This window comes from Myxine glutinosa, chromosome 9 (assembly GCF_964187855.1).
Source record: "Myxine glutinosa chromosome 9, kmMyxGlut1.1, whole genome shotgun sequence".
Classification (NCBI taxonomy): Eukaryota; Metazoa; Chordata; class Myxini; order Myxiniformes; family Myxinidae; genus Myxine; species Myxine glutinosa.
In genome coordinates, this window is record NC_136269.1 from 20,849,701 (window position 1) to 20,869,217 (window position 19,517).

The 19,517-nt window shown below is 47.9% G+C and overlaps 1 protein-coding gene across 1 annotated transcript in view; it reads left to right on the top strand.

Moving 5' to 3' along the window:
* Window positions 1-19,517, top strand: part of EIF6 (eukaryotic translation initiation factor 6) — a 46,918-nt gene that overhangs the window by 2,032 nt on the left and 25,369 nt on the right. The window contains exons 2-3 of the mRNA XM_068102168.2: window positions 9,839-9,924; window positions 19,083-19,258. Of these exons, the coding sequence (XP_067958269.1) occupies window positions 9,839-9,924; window positions 19,083-19,258 (262 nt within the window). The remainder of the gene's footprint in view (window positions 1-9,838; window positions 9,925-19,082; window positions 19,259-19,517) is intronic.

The following is a 19,517-nucleotide window of genomic DNA, read 5'->3' on the forward strand; positions in this document are numbered from 1 at the left end:
GCTCCAGACAAATTCAGAGCCAAAGTTCTGCTCACCTTCAGGGTCATATTCCGTTTCGGGTTCAAGATAAGAGATGGTGGTGAACAGCTGTTTTAAAGACCTGGAGGGAGGAGTGGGATTGAAGAAAGTGAGGGAGTTTGTTCCAGAGGCGGGAGAAAAGAGGAATGAAAGAGTGAAGGTGAGCAGAGAGTCTTGATTTTGGCAGTTTAACCATAAGAAGGTTTCTGGAAGATCTTGTGGGTCCTGCAGGAATATTTGGGGGACAGCACAGACAGAGCTGGGGGAGCGAGGCCGGGGGTCGGAAGAAGACAGAAAGACCACCAACCTGCCTGCGGTGAGAGAGAGGAAGGCCCTCAGAATCAGCTTCATCGTGGGAGATTCCAATGATTCTGAAAGCTTTGGTTTCAACCATGTGAACTCCTCATAGGAATGAAAACTGCCACCTGCACTCTTGACCCCATCCCCTCCAGCTTTGTCAAGGCCTCCCTTCCTGCTCTCTCTCCACTTATCACTGCAACAATAAACTCCTCCCTGTCTACAGGCATCGTCCCACCATCCCTCAAAATTGCTGCTGTTATCCCCATTCTGAAAAAACCTGGACTCAACCCTGACACCCTAAACAACTTCAGACCCATCTCCAACCTACCCTTTCTGTCAAAAGTTTTGGAACGCGCTGTCGCCACTCAACTTAAACATCACCTGTCTGCCAATAACCTGTATGAAACATTCCAATCCGGATTCCGCTCCAACCACAGTACTGAAACTGCTCTCCTCAAAATCACCAACGACCTTCTCCTCTGCTCTGACGCCGGCAACCTCAACATTCTCATCCTCCTCGACCTCAGCGCCGCCTTTGACATTTGACACCATCAATCACACCATCCTCCTCACCCGACTTGAAACCACCTTTAACATTACCGGCACTACCCTCTCTTGGATCAAATCATACCTCTCTGACAGACGCCAGTTCATCTCCATCAATAACTGCAAATCCCCCACTGCTCCCCTCCCCCAAGGTGTCCCCCAAGGTTGAGTTCTCGGCCCCCTCCTCTTCATCCTGTACCTGTCCCCCCTTGGTCACTTAATCCGCCGTCATGGTCTCCAATTCTACTGCTTCGCCGATGACATCCAGCTTTTCATCTCCACCAAGTCCATCTCCACCGCCACCCACTCTATCCTGACAAACTGCATCACTGAAATAAAATCCTGGCTTCAAATCAACTTCCTCAAAACTTAACTATGATAAATCTGAAATAATCATCATTGGCCCAAAAACGCTCACCAAATCCACCCATAACTTTGCCCTCAACATCGACGGTTTCCCAGTATCCACCTCCCCTCACATCCGTAATCTTGGCATCATCTTTGACCAAACCCTCTCCTTCGACAAATACACTAAACAGATCACAAAGTCAGCCTTCTTTCACCTGAAAAACATCGCCCGTCTCCCGCCATCTCTCTCCTCCACGGCTGCAGAAACCCTCATCCACGCCTTCATCACCTCCCGTCTGGACTACTGCAACTGCCTCCTCTGTGGTTCACCCTCAATAATCACCAATAAACTCCAATACATTCAGAACTCCGCTGCCCGTCTACTCACCCATTCCCGGACCCGTGACCACATCACCCCCGTCCTTTACAAGCTTCACTGGCTCCCCATCCCCCAGAGAATCCAGTACAAAATCCTCCTCTTGACCTACAAAGCCCTCCATAACCTGGCCCCATACTACCTGACTGACCTCCTCTCCAGACACACTCCCATCCGCAACCTCCGCTCTGCTGGTACCAACCTCCTGACCCCCCCCCCCACCCCCATCCAGACCAAATTCAGATCCTGGGGGGACAGGGCCTTCTCCATCGCTGCTCCCACCCTCTGGAACTCACTACCTCACACCATCAGAGACTCCTCCTCACTCACCACATACAAAACATCACTCAAGACCCACCTGTTCAACACTGCATTCAACATTTAACCCACAGCATTTAACCCCTGACTATCTCTTCTCCTTCTCCTTCCTTTTGCTTTGATTATTTACCTATTGATTTGTCTTTTTGCACTTGTTTTTTGTACTCTGTCAAAGCGCCTTTGGGCTTCTTGAAAAGTGCTATATAAAATAAATGTATTGTTACAGGTCGCGGACAGATGTTATAGACCGAGCGGTGGTGTAAGACCGCGACCTAACAAAACTCACCCGATTCACCCAGAACTTTGGCCGTATCGCACCGTAGCTGCTCAATGAGGGAAAAGACAAAAACGACGCAATGCAAGAGGAAAAGGAATTAAAACGAGAAGACGTACAGACGAGTAATGGGGTTTATTATTTACACACACAAGCAAAAAGGAGCAATTAAGTTTATTTACAACACATAAGACGCAGGTGACACAGTGCAAATACTAGCTTATCTACAGGCTTAACTTATCCCAGGACAGAACAAACAAAAGACACTGACTCACGCGGGGAATTGCAGGAATCGCAGGATGTGGAGGGCTGGAGGGAGAGGGAGGTCCAAAGGGGGGTCATGCAGCACGATCGGCGCGTTTAGCAGCCGCCGTTCCTTTTCGGCCCTGCTCCAAACCGCCGCCCAGGCCCCAAGCGGCTGCCGGGTGTCGCTGCTGCTGCCGCCTCCACTTGCCTTGCCAGGCCTTGTCCCACTCGTCTAAACCCTCAACTCTTTCTTGGTCCCTCACTCTTTACCACCACTCTCTTGACGACCAACTCAGACCAACTCAGACCTCTCTCACCAAGACCAACCCTTTGTGACCAACCGACTCAGACCAACTCAGAGTGCATCTCTCACCAACTCCTCCTGACCACTTCCGTTTTGCGCCTTTTATAGCGCCTCCAGCGATTACGCCCCCGGCGTTTTGGACACGCCCGTCGGGGTGCTCACCTCGGCCCTGGTTGGTCGCGCGACCCTCGGGCTCCGCCTTGGATGACGACGGGCGGGCACGCCCCTCCTCCCCTCTGACGAGGTGGAGACACGCCTTTCTTCTCCGACTCAAAGCACATGGTCAATGGCGGTTATTGGAGGGGAGGTGATTGGGAATCGAGGGCTCAGCAGTGACGAGAGGGGATGTAATATGGAAATGGAGGTTTTGGGGATGGGAAGGAAAGGGAATCTATTCTCTTCCACTGGTGCAATGGAGTATTTCAATTAATGGAAGACACAGCCTTACACTAATACACATAATAAGGATATAACTGTCAAAAAAAGATATATCGTGTCCTGCATGTATGTTTTATGGACTAACTACGGGAACGCCCTTTTGACCTTTATACAACCACAAACGGAGGGAGGAGGGGTGATATTTTACAACAACCTTTTACAACAACATTTTACCACAACAATAAAATAAAAAAACATTCTCATATCCACAACAGTATTATTATTATTATTATTATTGTCGTGAAAATCAAGCTCAGACACGACTTGACCTCTGGGTAGGTTTAATATCATTTAGATCTGAAGTACATCCTGTAAAAATACATTCATGCAACAGGCATTAAAATCAGAGTATTTCATGAGCAATGGTCGATTCAATATGGCAATGGTCCAATAGAGAGGACAGTCAGCGCAGCATTTAGGGGCGTACATACCATTCAAACTACAGGACTATGTCACAGTGAGTTCCGCTGGAGTGTCCGTGCGCCCCGGTTGTCCCGGGTCTTATAGACGCCCCTTTTGAAGCGAGCACACCCTGGGTTCACCTTGGTATAATTTCACTACATTCTCCCCGCCGTTAGAACTATACTGCCGCTCGGCAGGTTGCAAGCAAGCATCAGCAATAATCGAATGGGTCACGTCAATCCACGTCAGTCGGTCCACCCGTAGCGGTCGGGGCGGCGAACTTCCCTGCCAGTTCGTGTTCGGAATCTACCGGGCACGGCGTCCCCAAGCCCGGAGTCCCCCGCGTCGGAATAGCCGCCGGAGGTGGGAGTCGGAGGGGGCGCCCCAGCGCCTTCGGGCACGGGAGTGGGGAACGACGGAAGTAACGGTGGTAGTTCCATAGGGGAAGCTTCGGTAGAGTCCATAGACTCGTAGACGGGTTCGTCGATATCCCTGTCATCGTCCCCACATGGGGCGAGATGGCGTACGGAGACAGTAGACTCGCGGCCATCCGCCGTTAACACGCGAGCATGCTCGGGATTAGCCTGGAGGACCTGCACCTTGTCAACAAGGGGGTCGTACTTGCTAGCGCGAACCGCTCGTTTGAGATAGGCAGGCCCCGGTTCAGCGAGCCAGCTGGGTAAAGATTGGATACTGCCGGAGCTTCTAGGGTGGTGGAACAGTCGTTCGTGAGGAGTCTGGTTGGTGGCGGTACATAGGAGAGCCCGGATCGAGTTTAGAGCGGCAGGTAGCGACCACGCCCATTTATCGAGGCCTCGGCCGAGGGTCCGGAGGCTTAGCATGACAGCCCTCCATATAATCCCATTGAAGCGTTCGATCTGCCCATTCGCTTGGGGCCGGTACGGGGTGGTGTAGCTCGAAGCGACATTATGCTGGAGCAAGTAGCCCCTCACCTCCTGGGACCGGAACACCGCACCCCGATCGGTATGCACGTAGGCCGGATACCCGAACATAGAAAACAAATTCTGCAGGCACCGAATAACCGTGGCAGCCGACATATCCCCGCACGTGTAAGCAAGAGGAATCGTGAATACTCATCGACGATAGTGAGCAGATAGCGAGAGTTGCTCGACATTGGCAGCGGCCCTTTGAAGTCCATCGCCAAGCGCTCCCACGGTCTAGTAGCCCTAACGAGTGTCCCCATAGGAGGGTTATAAAAACGCGGTTTGAGTTCCGCACAGATCGCGCAATCATGGCAGATGTGGCGGATGTCCTCAATCGAGTACGGCAGATTGCCCTCGCGCACAAAATGTGCGAAGCGCGTTACCCCGGGATGACACATAGTGCCGTGCAAAGTGCGCAGCCCCTCCAAAGTTACAACCCCCGCGCAAGTGGCCGGCCTCGATAAGGCGTCAGCGACCAGGTTATCCTTCCCCGGGCGGTATTTGATGGTGTAGCAGAAGTCGGCGAGTTCGATACGCCAACGGGTGATTTTCTCATTCTTAATGCGCTGAGCATGTAAGGTGTCGTACATAAACGCAACGCTCTGTTGGTCCGTGACGATTTGGAAACACCGCCCAAGCAGATACGGCCGCCATCGCCGAATTGATTCGACGATCGCGTACGCTTCCTTTTCGACAGACGAATGCCTCCGCTCGGCAGAGGTGAGAGTCCGCGAGAAGAAAGCCACAGGGCGGCCCCCTTGGGAGAGAGTCGCCGCTATCGCATGATCTGAGGCATCACTCTCCAAAACGAAAGAGGCACTCTCGTCAATCGTCGCGACAGCGGCGCCAGCGATGTCGACTTTAAGGCCCTCGAAGGCCGCCAGGGCGGCCGGGCCCATGGGGAAAGTGTCGCAGGCCACGAGGGGGCGGAGCTTCGCGGTGAAATTTTGCACCCACTTTGAATAGTGGGCGAACAGCCCTAGAGCGCGTTTCAGCGAAGCCCGATCGCTAGGCGGAGCCATATCGAGCAAAGGGCGCAGGCGCTCCTTATCCGGAGAGACGGAGCCATGGGTCACGGTGTACCCCAAAAGGTCTACCGTGCGTAGAGAGTATCGACACTTAGCCGCATTCATGGTTAGGCGATATTTCCGCGCGTCCTCGAGGAAGCGTTTCAGATTAGCGTCGTGATGCTCCTGGTCATACCCACAAACCGTAAGATTGTCCAGATAGACAAAGACATCGGTCAAATTCTCCTTCGCAACGAGGTCATCCATAGCCCTCTGAAAACAAGCGACTCCGTTAGTTACCCCAAAAGGGAGTCGCGTGAACTGGTACAACCGCTGACCTGATTCAAAGGCTGTAAAGACGCGATCAGCCCGAGAGATGGGGACTTGATGATACGCACTACGCAGATCGAGAGTGCTATAAACGGAATACAGGGCCACCTGACGTACCAGGGCGTCCATCCCCGGTAAGGGGTAGGCATCCAGCTGTGTAAAACGATTAATCGTCTGAGAATAGTCGATTACCATGCGCCGGCGGTGGGCCTTACTCCGCACCACTAAGACTTGGGCCCGCCACGGTGACCTACTGTGTTCTATAATACCGTCCTTTAAGAGCAGGGCCGTTTCTTCCGCAATGAATTGCGCATCCGCGCGAGAGTAGCGCCGCGATTTGACGGCTACAGGGGTACAATCAGTGGTCAGGTTGGGGAACAGTGAGAGAGGCTCCATGTCCATTTGAGCGAGGGCGCACACAGCGAGCGTGTCCGGCCCACCGAAGTCTATTTCCAAACGTCCATGCCGCTTAAGGAAATCAAGTCCTAACAGAACGTCGGCGCATAAAGCAGGTAATACCATGAGATACACGTCCGGGAACGTGCGTCCCTTTATCACAAGTTTCAATCGACACGCCCCTTTTGTGCTCAACCGAAGTCCCTGAGAGGCCATGAAGATCCGGCGGGTTGTCCCGAGAACCGGCCACCCATGTTGATGCACGAGTCGCTGATCGATAAAACTATCCGTGGACCCCGTGTCAATCAAAGCTTGCGCAAAAACGCCCGCGACCGTGAGCGGAATGATGGCCTGCGCAAGGCCGGCAGACCCGGCAGGTATTGTACCGGCCGGGCGAGAAGATCGCGCCTCGCGGGTGGATCCCACGCCGGCTGCAATCCTTCGGGCAGCGTCGGCAGGTTGGGCCTCAGCAGGAGCATTGAAGTCAGTTGGCTCATCAGCAGATTCATTTGCTAGAGTGGGTGTGTGTAGGTCGTAAGAGCCGCCGCCAGATGGCGCTCGAGTCACGTGAGAAAGATCTCTGTCGTCTGCAGATTCATATGCCAAAGTGAGTGCATGTAATTCGTAAGAGCCGCCGTCAGATGGCGCTCGAGTCACGTGAGAAGGATCTCTGCCGTCTGCAGATTCATATGCCAAAGTGGGTGCATGTAATTCGTAAGAGCCGCCGTCAGATGGGGCTCGAGTCACGTGCTGCGTTTGCCGCACATCGAGAGGAGTTTCCAAAGCAGGAGCATGTCGCTTGTTTGAAGTAGGCGTTCGAACGCCAGTCAAGGTCGGTCGCGCTGCGGCCGGTCGCGTTCGCGCCATTTGTTTCGGCGGCCCGGTGTATCTCACCAAGGTCGGGCGTGCAGCCAGAGGCCCGCGAGAAGGAGAGCGGCTCATCAAAGCCGAGTGAGACGCCCCGTCCGGCGCTCGATCCGTTGGCTCCGCGATGAGCCCATTCAAGGTCGCGCGGGGACGCGTGCCCCGAGCGGCCTTCCTGCAGACCTTTGCAAAATGGCCCTTGGTGGAGCACAGGTGGCATGTAGCCTCCCGAGCCGGGCATTCAGAGCGAGGGTGCTGCCGATTCCCGCAAAAATAACATTTTGCATACCGGTCAGGCCGTGGCCGGGCAGCGGCGGCAGCAGTGAGGCCAGAAGCGGAGTTCGCTTCAGGAGCACCCGGAGTCTCGGCCGTGGTGGTCGGGTCCTCCTCCGTATCCTCGGCGGTAGCCCTCTCCGGTCGCGCGAGTTGAGAGGCCCCCGCCACGACTCGTGGGTGATCATATGTGGTGGATTGTTCTCGGGCATCTGTATATACGCGTGCCAGCCGTAGTGCTTCCGTAAATGTCAGATCCGCGACCTCCAGGAGTCGGAGCCGCAAGTCCCCAGAACTAATTCCGGAGATGAATGAATCTCGGAGCAAGTCGTCCTGCACTTGCTCGTGGGTCCGTACGTCCTGCACGCAGTCCGCCAACAGGTAGCGCAACTCCTGCGCGTAGCGATCGATCGATTCAGATGGTTGTTGTCGCCGCTGGGAGAGTTGATGCCGGCCGTGCACAGCGCTCCGTGTTTTTACGTATAAGCGCTTCAGCTCGGCTAGTGCCGTAGCGTACGTCTCAAATCGAGCTATGTTCCGGAACACGGTGTGATAGACCTTCGACTGTAACACGGACAGCTTCATCGCAGCGGTGGGCTCTGTTTCGTGAGCAGCAAAATAATTCTCCAGCGTTTTGAGCCAGTGAGTGAACTCCGATGCTGATCCCTCAGCCTGAGAGTCGGCTCCGAGAATTGGTACCACGATCATCTTGTGGTCAGCCATTCCGGCGATCTAAATTATATTAAATGTCGTGAAAATCAAGCTCAGACACGACTTGACCTCTGGGTAGGTTTAATATCATTTAGATCTGAAGTACATCCTGTTAAAATACATTCATGCAACAGGCATTAAAATCAGAGTATTTCATGAGCAATGGTCGATTCAATATGTCAATGGTCCAATAGAGAGGACAGTCAGCGCAGCATTTAGGGGCGTACATACCATTCAAACTACAGGACTATGTCACAGTGAGTTCCGCTGGAGTGTCCGTGCGCCCCGGTTGTCCCGGGTCTTATAGACGCCCCTTTTGAAGCGAGCACACCCTGGGTTCACCTTGGTATAATTTCACTACAATTATTATTATTATTATTATTACTAGGGCATGCCCGTACTATATATAAGCTAGGACGTGCCCGTACGTGGGTGCCCGTTCCTTGCAAAAAAAAAAAAACTGCAAAAAAAAAAAAAACTGCAAAAAAAAAAAAAACTGCAAAAAAAAAAACAATGGTTTGGTCCATTCGCAACGACCACAGAACCCCCCCCCCCCCCCCTCTATTTACATGAATGGTTTGGTCCATTCGCAAAGCCAAAGCGAACGACCACAGAACCCCCCCCTCTATTTACATGAATGGTTTGGTCCATTCGCAAAGCCAAAGCGAACGACCACAGAACCCCCCCCCCCCCTCTATTTACATGAATGGTTTGGTCCATTCGCAACGGCAAAGCGAACGGCGAACGGCTAAATCGCCATAGCTCGGTAAGTACTTGTCCGATTAATTTCAAACCTTGAAAAGGCACATCCTCGGGTCCCCAGCAATATACCTGGCAAGTTTCAAGTATATCGGACCGGTAGTTGTCGAGAAACAGCGGTCACAGACAAACGTACAGACGTACAGACGTACAAACGTACAGAGATTACTGGAATTATAGATAGATTATGTGAAGCCATTCTTTGTATATGAAATCAGCATTGGTGTCGTGAAATATGAAATATGAATACATGAAATATGTAACGATTTATTTGGGATTTGACCCCCGGTCCATACCCAGGGGGTGGGGCCTGAGTGTCAAAACTGGGAAAAAAATAACTCAATTTGTCATTTAGGTCAATCCTGATGGAACCTTTTGCCATCTTTCAAATTTGCTTTTGGTGGGAAGTGTGTGGACTTCCAATGGCGTGCCATTGACTTAGTACAAGTTATTATTACCTCCGCCACTGAAGGTGGATGGAAGTTATGTTTTCACCCTGTCAGTCTATGAACTTAATATCTCAAAACATTGTGGATGGATTCAGACGAAATTTGGTGGAGAGGTTGGGTGTGTGACAAGGACGAAACGATTAGAATTTGGTGAAGATCCGGATCTGAGAATTATTTAAGTGATTCTTCACCATTGAGTGATAGGGCCAAAAACGATATGTACCACGAGAACTTAAAAAGTTATGGACGAGTTATGACTAAAGTTGGTGGATGAGATGGTTAGGTGACAAGAACAAGCCGATTAGATTTTGGTTCAGGTCCGAATCCAGATCCGGCCTATCGGTGGGATATAAAAAGTGTTTAGCCTGGCGGAGGTACGCGCTCTACAGTGCCATTCTAGTGACTTTTTACTTCATGTACGAGTATAAGCTCCAACATGAGTCTTTGATCACTTTGCTGATGAAATGGTGAAAAGGGAGCGGGAGACCAGTTTTAAATGTTGACATTTGTCTAATTGTCCGTGCATCCATTACAGCGTGTTTGAAGGAGAGCTGTCCGAAACCATCCCAGTTGTCCACGCGTCCATCGCAGGCTGCAGGATAATCGGAAGGCTCTGTGTCGGTACGTGTTTTTAATGTTGAGCAGCATGTGGACTTTGAGACCAAATAAGGGTGCGTTATTGTGTTTTATTGCAATCTTGTCACCAATTATTTTCTTTGTGATCATCAATTGTACCAATGATTTATTTTATTATTATTATTATTGTGTAGAAAGTTTTTCTCAAAGACCATGTTTTGCCTGTCTGAGATTTGATTACAATTAATTATTTGTTTCATTGAATGTCTAAAGTGCTTGGTGATGTCAAAAAACCCAATTTGATCGTGGCTTTGACATCTGATCGTGGCTTCTCTGGCAATGTGCCTGCAATGTAAGCACTGGATAAAATATCACCTCGTCGTCTCCGACTCGCTTTCCTCAGGTATTTGTTCACATACTCGAGCAGTCGGCACGTTAAGGACGTTCCTCGTTCTGAATAACACGAATCGGGTTTTTTGACCGATCAAAATCAGACTCTATTTTGCTCGAACTTGTAATGAATTTTTTTCTTTTCTCAGGGGCATCGATTTCCTACGTACTTTAATCATTGGTGGACAGACATCCAGTGGAGACGTCTCGCTGCTAAATTTTGAGAGCCATATCAAAGCTATTGTGCAACCGATTTAACTTTCAGGGATGTGAGTTGCTGTCATTCAACTGAAGAGTTGATACATCTTATCCCGGTGCACTCTGGAGAAAACAGGACAGGGGTCGGTGAGCGGCAAATTTGATTGGTCGAGATGGTGTAAAATGCTGTAATATTTTGTCCAGGTCTTGCCAAACAGAAGGGTTCTGGAAATGCCAAAATGGCGATTTGTGTTCTACAGTGCTCAAGCATATCATTCAATTTAAATAAAATAAAGATTTTAGAGGTCGTGGGGAAAAACTTTTTTGGGAAGTTCACCGCTATTGATGCAGCGTCTTTTATACCACGTTATTTAACGGGTTACATAAGTTATCTGTGTCTGTTCTTTGTGTCCTTTACCTTAAAAAACAGTAAGATTTATGTTTGGAATGATTTTCAACTTTGTCTGACTGCCAGACAAGGAGACAGAATTAACAATCGCAACCGTGTCCAAAGGAAGTGGTTCCGTTTGGCATTTTAAATATGAAATAGGCAAAGCCGAGAAATGAATGAAACCCTTCATAATTACCCTTTAAAACCCCATAAAATTACCCTTCCGAACCATTCAGAATTACCCTTTAGAACTACCATTTAGAACTGCCCTTTGGAACTGCCCTTTGGAACTGCCCTTAAGAACTGCCCTTTAGAACTGCCCTTAAGAACTGCCCTTTATAACTGCCCTTTAGAATTACCCTTTAGAATTACCCTTTAGAATTACCCTTTAGAATTACCCTTTAGAATTACACTTTAGAATTGCACTTTAGAATTACCCTTTAGAACTGCCCTTTCGAATTACCCTTTAGAACTGCCCTTTAGAACTACCCTTTAGAACTGCCCTTTGGAACTGCCCTTTAGAACTGCCCTTGAGAATTACCCTTTAGAATTACCCTTTAGAACTGCCCTTTGGAACTGCCCTTTGGAACTGCCCTTTAGAATTACCCTTTAGAACTGCCCTTTAGAACTGCCCTTTAGAATTACCCTTTAGAATTACCCTTTAGAATCACCCTTTAGAATCACCCTTTAGAATCACCCTTTAGAATCACCCTTTAGAATTACCCTTTAGAACTACCCTCAAGAACTACCCTTTAGAACTGCCCTTTAGAATTACCCTTTAGAACTGCCCTTTAGAATTACCCTTTTGAACTGCCCTTTAGAATTACCCTTTAGAACTGCCCTTTAGAATTACCCTTTAGAACTGCCCTTTAGAACTGCCCTTTAGAATTGCCCTTTAGAATTACCCTTTAGAACTGCCCTTTAGAATTACCCTTTAGAATTACCCTTTAGAATTACCCTTTAGAATTACCCTTTAGAATTATCCTTTAGAATTGCCCTTTAGAACTGCCCTTTAGAACTGCCCTTTAGAACTGCCCTTTAGAACTGCCCTTTAGAACTGCCCTTTAGAACTGCCCTTTAGAACTGCCCTTTAGAACTACCCTTTAGAATTACCCTTTAGAATTACCCTTTAGAATTACCCTTTAGAACTGCCCTTTAGAACTACCCTTTAGAACTACCCTTTAGAACTACCCTTTAGAACTACCCTTTAGAACTACCCTTTAGAACTACCCTTTAGAACTGCCCTTTAGAATTACCCTTTAGAATTACCCTTTAGAACTGCCCTTTAGAATTACCCTTTAGAACTGCCCTTTAGAATTACCCTTTAGAATTACCCTTTAGAACTGCCCTTTAGAATTACCCTTAAGAATTACCCTTTAGAATTACCCTTTAGAATTACCCTTTAGGATCACCCTTTAGAATCACCCTTTAGAATTACCCTTTAGAACTACCCTTAAGAACTACCCTTAAGAACTACCCTTAAGAACTACCCTTAAGAACTACCCTTAAGAACTACCCTTAAGAACTACCCTTAAGAACTGCCCTTAAGAACTGCCCCTTCGAACTACCCCTTCGAACTACCCCTTCGAACTACCCCTTCGAACTACCCTTTAGAATTACCCCTTAGAACTACCCCTTAGAACTACCCCTTAGAACTACCCCTTAGAACTACCCCTTAGAACTACCCCTTAGAACTACCCCTTAGAACTACCCCTTAGAACTACCCTTTAGAATTACCCTTTAGAATTACCCTTTAGAACTACCCTTTAGAATTACCCTTTAGAATTATCCCTTAGAATTACCCTTTAGAACTACCCTTTAGAATTACCCCTCGAACTACCCTTTAGAATTACCCTTTAGAACTATCCTTTAGGATATATATATATTTTTTTGGTATACTGAATCGAGGCTTGTGAAAGAGCTAACATTTACTTCACAAACAAATCAACCAGACAAACAAAATATATAAAAAGATGGAGCGGAAAAACAAGATGGGGAGAGAAGGGGAAGCACACAAACACAACATTTGAGAGCAGGGAGATGTGTGGAAGGGAGAGGGCTTGGGGGGCGGAAGCGTGGGAAGGGGGGGGGGGGGGGAGGGAACCCTTTAGAATTACCCTATAGAATTACCCTTTAGAATTACCCTATAGAATTACCCTTTAGAACTATCCTTTAGAACTGCCCTTTGGAATTGCCCTTTGGAATTACCCTTTAGAACTATCATTTAGAACTACCCTTTAGAACTACCCTTTAGAACTACCCTTTAGAACTACCCTTTAGAACTACCCTTTAGAACTACCCTTTGGAACTACCCTTTGGAACTACCCTTTGGAACTACCCTTTGGAACTACCCTTTGGAACTACCCTTTAGAACTACCCTTTAGAACTACCCTTTAGAACTACCCTTTAGAACTATCCTTTAGAATTACCCTATAGAATTACCCTTTAGAACTACCATTTCAAACTGCCCTTTATAACTACCCTTTAGAATTACCCTTTAGAATTACCCTGAAGAACTTCTGTGAAGAACTTCCCTTAAGAACTTCCCTTAAGAACTTCCCTTAAGAACTTCCCTTAAGAACTTCCCTTAAGAACTTCCCTTAAGAACTTCCCTTAAGAACTTCCCTGAAGAACTTCCCTTCAGAACTTCCCTTCAGAACTTTCCTTAAGAACTTTCCTTAAGAACTTTCCTTAAGAACTTTCCTTAAGAACTTTCCTTAAGAACTTCCCTTAAGAACTGCCCTTAGGAACTGCCCTTTGGAACTGCCCTTTGGAACTGCCCTTTGGAACTGCCCTTTGGAACTGCCCTTTGGAACTGCCCTTTGGAACTGCCCTTTGGAACTGCCCTTTGGAACTGCCCTTTGGAACTGCCCTTCGAACTACCCTTCGAACTACCCTTTGAACTACCCTTTGAACTACCCTTCGAACTACCCTTTGAACTACCCTTTGAACTACCCTTTGAACTACCCTTTGAACTACCCTTTGAACTACCCTTTGAACTACCCTTTGAACTACCCTTTGAACTACCCTTTGAACTACCCTTTGAACTACCCTTTGAACTACCCTTTGAACTACCCTTTGAACTACCCTTTGAACTACCCTTTGAACTACCCTTTGAACTACCCTTTGAACTACCCTTTGAACTACCCTTTGAACTACCCTTTGAACTACCCTTTAGAACTACCCTTTAGAACTACCCTTTAGAATCCTTTACCATTAAACACTGTGAGTTAGTAAGGTTCTTCCTCTTATAAAAAAGTATGTCACTCATCTCTGCGCATGCACGCTCTGGACAATTTCAGAGCCAAAGTTCTGCTCACCTACAGGGTCATATTCCGTCTCGTGTTCAAAATATAACATTCAATAATTGAAATCGAGTAGTTCCTCGATCTTAAACTGACGTCTGTAGACAGACAAATTGAACTAATTGATTTGATATTTAATCATTTGATATTTTGATATTTGATATTGATTGATTTGATATTGATTTGATATTTGAACCATTAATCCCCATACAAACACAGCATCAGTGGGTTTACTTTGGACTTGCTTTTCAAGAACTCACATCCAAAGAAGCGCTTGCCCCTGTCATTTCCCCACATGATGCCGCACAACCTTTCCTCCTCACCTTCACCTTGATCGCTTACACACCAAGTGATTCTCATGAGTAGTCTTTATATACAGTATAAGCAGAGTACCCCCTGGGTGAGTATAGTTTGTGCATTAATTGTTGGAAAAAAGTATAGTCTGTTTTGCAAGAAGACTATAGATGGTTGTTTGGCATGCGCTTCAAGGTTGTAGGTAGTCTAAAGGTCTGAACGTTGCAATAGTAGTTAGGGTCTAATATCTCAAGCATGTAAGAAGGGTCTAAAAAGGTCCAAGTGGTCTAAAGCTATAAATGGTCAAGGGTCCAAGCTGTCTTATCTGCCTGAAGGATATATGGGCTCTAAATGATGTTAAGGGGTGCAAAGGTCTCAAGGTTCTCGGGGTCTAAAGGGTGAAGGGATCTAAAGGTGTCTAAAGTGTCAAGAGTCTTGAAGGTAAAAGGGGCCTTGAGGATTTTGAGGTCTTGATGTTCTTTGGGGTCTTGAGGTTCTTTGGGGTCTTGAGGTTCTTTGGGGTCTTGAGGTTCTTTGGGGTCTTGAGGTTCTTTGGGGTCTTGAGGTTCTTTGGGGTCTTGAGGTTCTTTGGGGTCTTGAGGTTCTTTGGGGTCTTGAGGTTCTTGGGGGTCTTGAGGTTCTTTGGGGTCTTGAGGTTCTTTGGGGTCTTGAGGTTCTTTGGGGTCTTGAGGATCTTTGGGGTCTTTAGGTTCTTTGGGGTCTTGAGGTTCTTTGGGTGTCTTGAGGTTATTTGGCATTTTGAGGTTATTTGGGGTCTTGAGGTTATTTTGGGTATTAAGGTTCTTTGGGGTCTTGAGGTTATTTGGGGTCTTGAGGTTATTTGGGGTCTTGAGGTTCTTTGGGGTCTTGAGGTTCTTTGGGGTCTTGAGGTTCTTTTGGGTCTTGAGGTTCTTTGGGGTCTTGAGGTTCTTTGGGGTCTTGAGGTTCTTTGGGATCTTGAGGTTCTTTGGGGTCTTGAGGTTATTTGGGGTCTTGAGGTTATTTGGGGTCTTGAGGTTCTTTGGGGTCTTGAGGTTCTTTGGGGTCTTGAGGTTCTTTGGGGTCTTGAGGTTCTTTGGGGTCTTGAGGTTCTTTGGGGTCTTGAGGTTATTTGGGGTCTTGAGGTTCTTTGGGGTCTTGAGGTTCTTTGGGGTCTTGAGGTTCTTTGGGGTCTTGAGGTTCTTTGGGGTCTTGAGGTTCTTTTGGGTCTTGAGGTTCTTTGGGGTCTTGAGGTTCTTTGGGGTCTTGAGGTTCTTTGGGATCTTGAGGTTCTTTGGGGTCTTGAGGTTATTTGGGGTCTTGAGGTTATTTGGGGTCTTGAGGTTCTCTGGGGTCTTGAGGTTCTTTGGGGTCTTGAGGTTCTTTGGGGTCTTGAGGTTCTTTGGGGTCTTGAGGTTCTTTGGGGTCTTGAGGTTATTTGGGGTCTTGAGGTTCTTTGGGGTCTTGAGGTTCTTTGGGGTCTTGAGGTTCTTTGGGGTCTTGAGGTTCTTTTGGGTCTTGAGGTTCTTTGGGGTCTTGAGGTTCTTTGGGGTCTTGAGGTTCTTTGGGATCTTGAGGTTCTTTGGGGTCTTGAGGTTATTTGGGGTCTTGAGGTTATTTGGGGTCTTGAGGTTCTTTGGGGTCTTGAGGTTCTTTGGGGTCTTGAGGTTCTTTGGGGTCTTGAGGTTCTTTGGGGTCTTGAGGTTCTTTGGGGTCTTGAGGTTATTTGGGGTCTTGAGGTTCTTTGGGGTCTTGAGGTTCTTTGGGGTCTTGAGGTTCTTTGGGGTCTTGAGGTTCTTTGGGGTCTTGAGGTTCTTTGGGGTCTTGAGGTTCTTTGGGATCTTGAGGTTCTTTGGGGGTCTTGAGGTTATTTGGGGTCTTGAGGTTATTTGGGGTCTTGAGGTTCTTTGGGGTCTTGAGGTTCTTTGGGGTCTTGAGGTTCTTTGGGGTCTTGAGGTTCTTTGGGGTCTTGAGGTTCTTTGGGGTCTTGAGGTTCTTTGGGGTCTTGAGGTTCTTTGGGGTCTTGCGGTTATTTGGGGTCTTGCGGTTCTTTGGGGTCTTGAGGTTCTTTGGGGTCTTGAGGTTATTTGGGATTTTGAGGTTATTTGGGATTTTGAGGTTATTTGGGGTCTTGAGGTTATTTGGGGTCTTGAGGTTATTTGGGGTCTTGAGGTTATTTGGGGTCTTGAGGTTATTTGGGGTCTTGAGGTTATTTGGGGTCTTGAGGTTATTTGGGGTCTTGAGGTTATTTGGGGTCTTGAGGTTATTTGGGGTCGAGGTTATTTGGGGTCGAGGTTATTTGGGGTCGAGGTTCTTTGGGGTCGAGGTTATTTGGGGTCTTGAGGTTCTTTGGGGTCTTGAGGTTCTTTGGGGGTCTTGAGGTTCTTTGGGGTCTTGAGGTTCTTTGGGGTCTTGAGGTTCTTTGGGGTCTTGAGGTTATTTGGGGTCTTTGGGGGCTAAAGAGTCTCAAGTGTCTTTATGGGTATTAGGGGTCTTCATGGTTTTAAGGGTCTTTGGGGTCTTTTTTGTATACAAGATCGAGGCTCGTGAAAGAGCGAACATTAATTACACAAAAAGTCAAACCGACACACAAAACACAAAAAACAAGGGGAGCGGCAGACAGGATGGGGAGAGAGGGGGAAGGACACAAACACAACATTTGAGAGCAGGGACATCGGGAGGACTTGGGGGGAGGTGGGAGAGGTATAAAACATATGAACACTGCAAGGACTCTGGGGTGAATTAGCGGGGGTAGAAAAGATCAAGGTTTTGGATGGGGGAAGATAAGAGATGGTGGTGAACAGCTGTTTTAAAGAAATGAAGGGAGGAGTGGGATTGAAGGGAGTGGGGGAGTTTGTTCCAGAGGCGGGAGAAAAGGGGAATGAAAGAGTGAAGGTGAGCAGAGAGCCTTGATTTTGGCAGTTTAACCATAAGAGGGTTGCAGGCAGATCTTGTGCGACCTGTCGGAATATTTGCGGGCCAGAGCCCAGAGAGAGCTGGGGGGGGGGGCAAGGCCAGAGAGGAGTCGGTAGAAGACAGAAAGACCACCAACCAATCTGCCTGCGGTGAGTGAGTGAAAGGCCCTCGGAGTTAACTTCATCGCAGGAGATTCCAATGATTCTGAAAGCTTTGGCCTCAACAGCGTGAAGCCGAGCTAGGTGTGAGGCAGGAGCACCAGCCCAGAGGGGGGAACAGTATTCCATTGAGCTGCGGATGAAAGCCTTGTATGTGGTGAGGAGCTCAGGCGTGCCAAGGAAGGACTTCGCATGACGGAGGATGCCCAGTCGGCGACTGGCTTTGGAGGCCAGCCTGAAAATGTAGTTTTCCTAAGAAAGATCATGGCAGATAGTGAGACCCAAAAGCTTGAGCGACAGAACTTCTTGGAGAGGATTGTTGAGAAAGTAGATGGGAGGGTTTTCTAGTCGGTCCTTTCGGAGAGACATTGTAAGAGTGTGAGATTTGTCAGGATTGAAAGACATGTTCCACTTGTTTGACCAGTCTGTGATTTTGTCCAGGTCTGCAGAGAGTGAGGAGGCTGCAGACTGCCGATCTGAGAGATGAGGAATGGAGCGGCAGATAGTGGAGTCATCAGCAAAGAGATAGAGAGGATTTTCCAGAGAGTCGGAGAGATCATTGATGAAGACCAGAATTAGCACAGGGCCTAGAACACTACCTTGGGGAACTCCAGCCAGAACAGGAAGGGGAGATGAGAGAAATCCATTCAGGGCCACACGTTGCCTACGACCAGAGAGGAAGTCCACAAGCCATGAGTGGAGATTTCCATCGATACCATAGGAGGAGAGTTTGATGAGCAGAGCTGGGTGCCAGACCGTATCGAAGGCACGTGATATGTCAAGTGAGACAGCTCTGATTTCCTGTTTGAAGGTTCTTTTAGGGCTTCAGGGTCTTAAAGGGTGTTTGGGGTCTTGAGGATCTTTGGGGCCTAAAGGGTGTTCGGGGTGTTGGGTATCTTAAAGGGTCTCCAAAGGTCTGTGGGGCCTCAGCAGTCTAAATGGTTGAAAGGTTTAAAAGGTACATTCCTATAGCATGTAATTAAGACATAGGTGTAGTCAGGGTGCAACTGATGTTCAAACAGTACGTAATTAATAGACATGTGGTCACACGGCTTCATGGACAGAACACCAAAATCTGTTTAATGCGTCTTAAGGATGTATGAAGTTTACCTTTATTTCTGAATTATGTATTGGCTTCGTTCCGGGAGCTTGAGCGAACTGTGGTGAAGCTGGCAGCCTGTAAAATGAATTGAAGTTTTGTTTTTACGATTGAAGAATGTTGATAGTTTTCATAAATATTTTTGAGTTTTTGAAGAATCAAAATAAAAGTTTGATTTTGGTTTTGCATCGTTGGATGTGAATACAAACATGAACTTTCACATTCTCGGTTTGCAATCATTTAACCGGGTGTTGTGAAAATGTCTGATTAAAATGCATTATCTTTTGCTCTGACCTGGTCGAGATCAAAGGCATTATCCACCTGACCTTTGTTGACCCCTTTTATTACCACATGTGCATTGAAGTGCCGCCATTTGGCTAGGCCTTTCAAAGGGTTGGATGAGAGTCAACCCAATAAGTTGTACCGCTATGGGACAGTTCATCGATAACGTGAGCTCTATCACCTCTGCACAGGTAACCGGCACGGCTTGCTAGTTCCCAACAGTACGACGGATCAGGAGCTCCAGCACGTGCGGAACGCTTTGCCCGATAGCGTGTCGCTGCGCCGGATCGAGGAACGCCTCTCCGCCCTGGGGAATGTCGTCGCCTGCAATGATTACGTCGCCCTCGTCCATCCCGACCTCGACCGTGTGTGTTCTACTCGGCAGACTTGGAATTGCTCGTTGTATTATAGTTATCTATTGCCAGATGATTGGTTGTTATCAACCACACACACAATTGCTATGGAGTTTCGGTACGTGTAAATGCAAGGAGTTATTGCATATCACAAAGTTTGACCTCTGCTTCAGTGCTCTAGGTTAACCTTTTTGGATGGTTCCCCTGCAGCGTGACCATTTCAACATTTTGTTTGCCTGGAAAAGATTTGTTGACAAAGTCGCTGGAGGCATT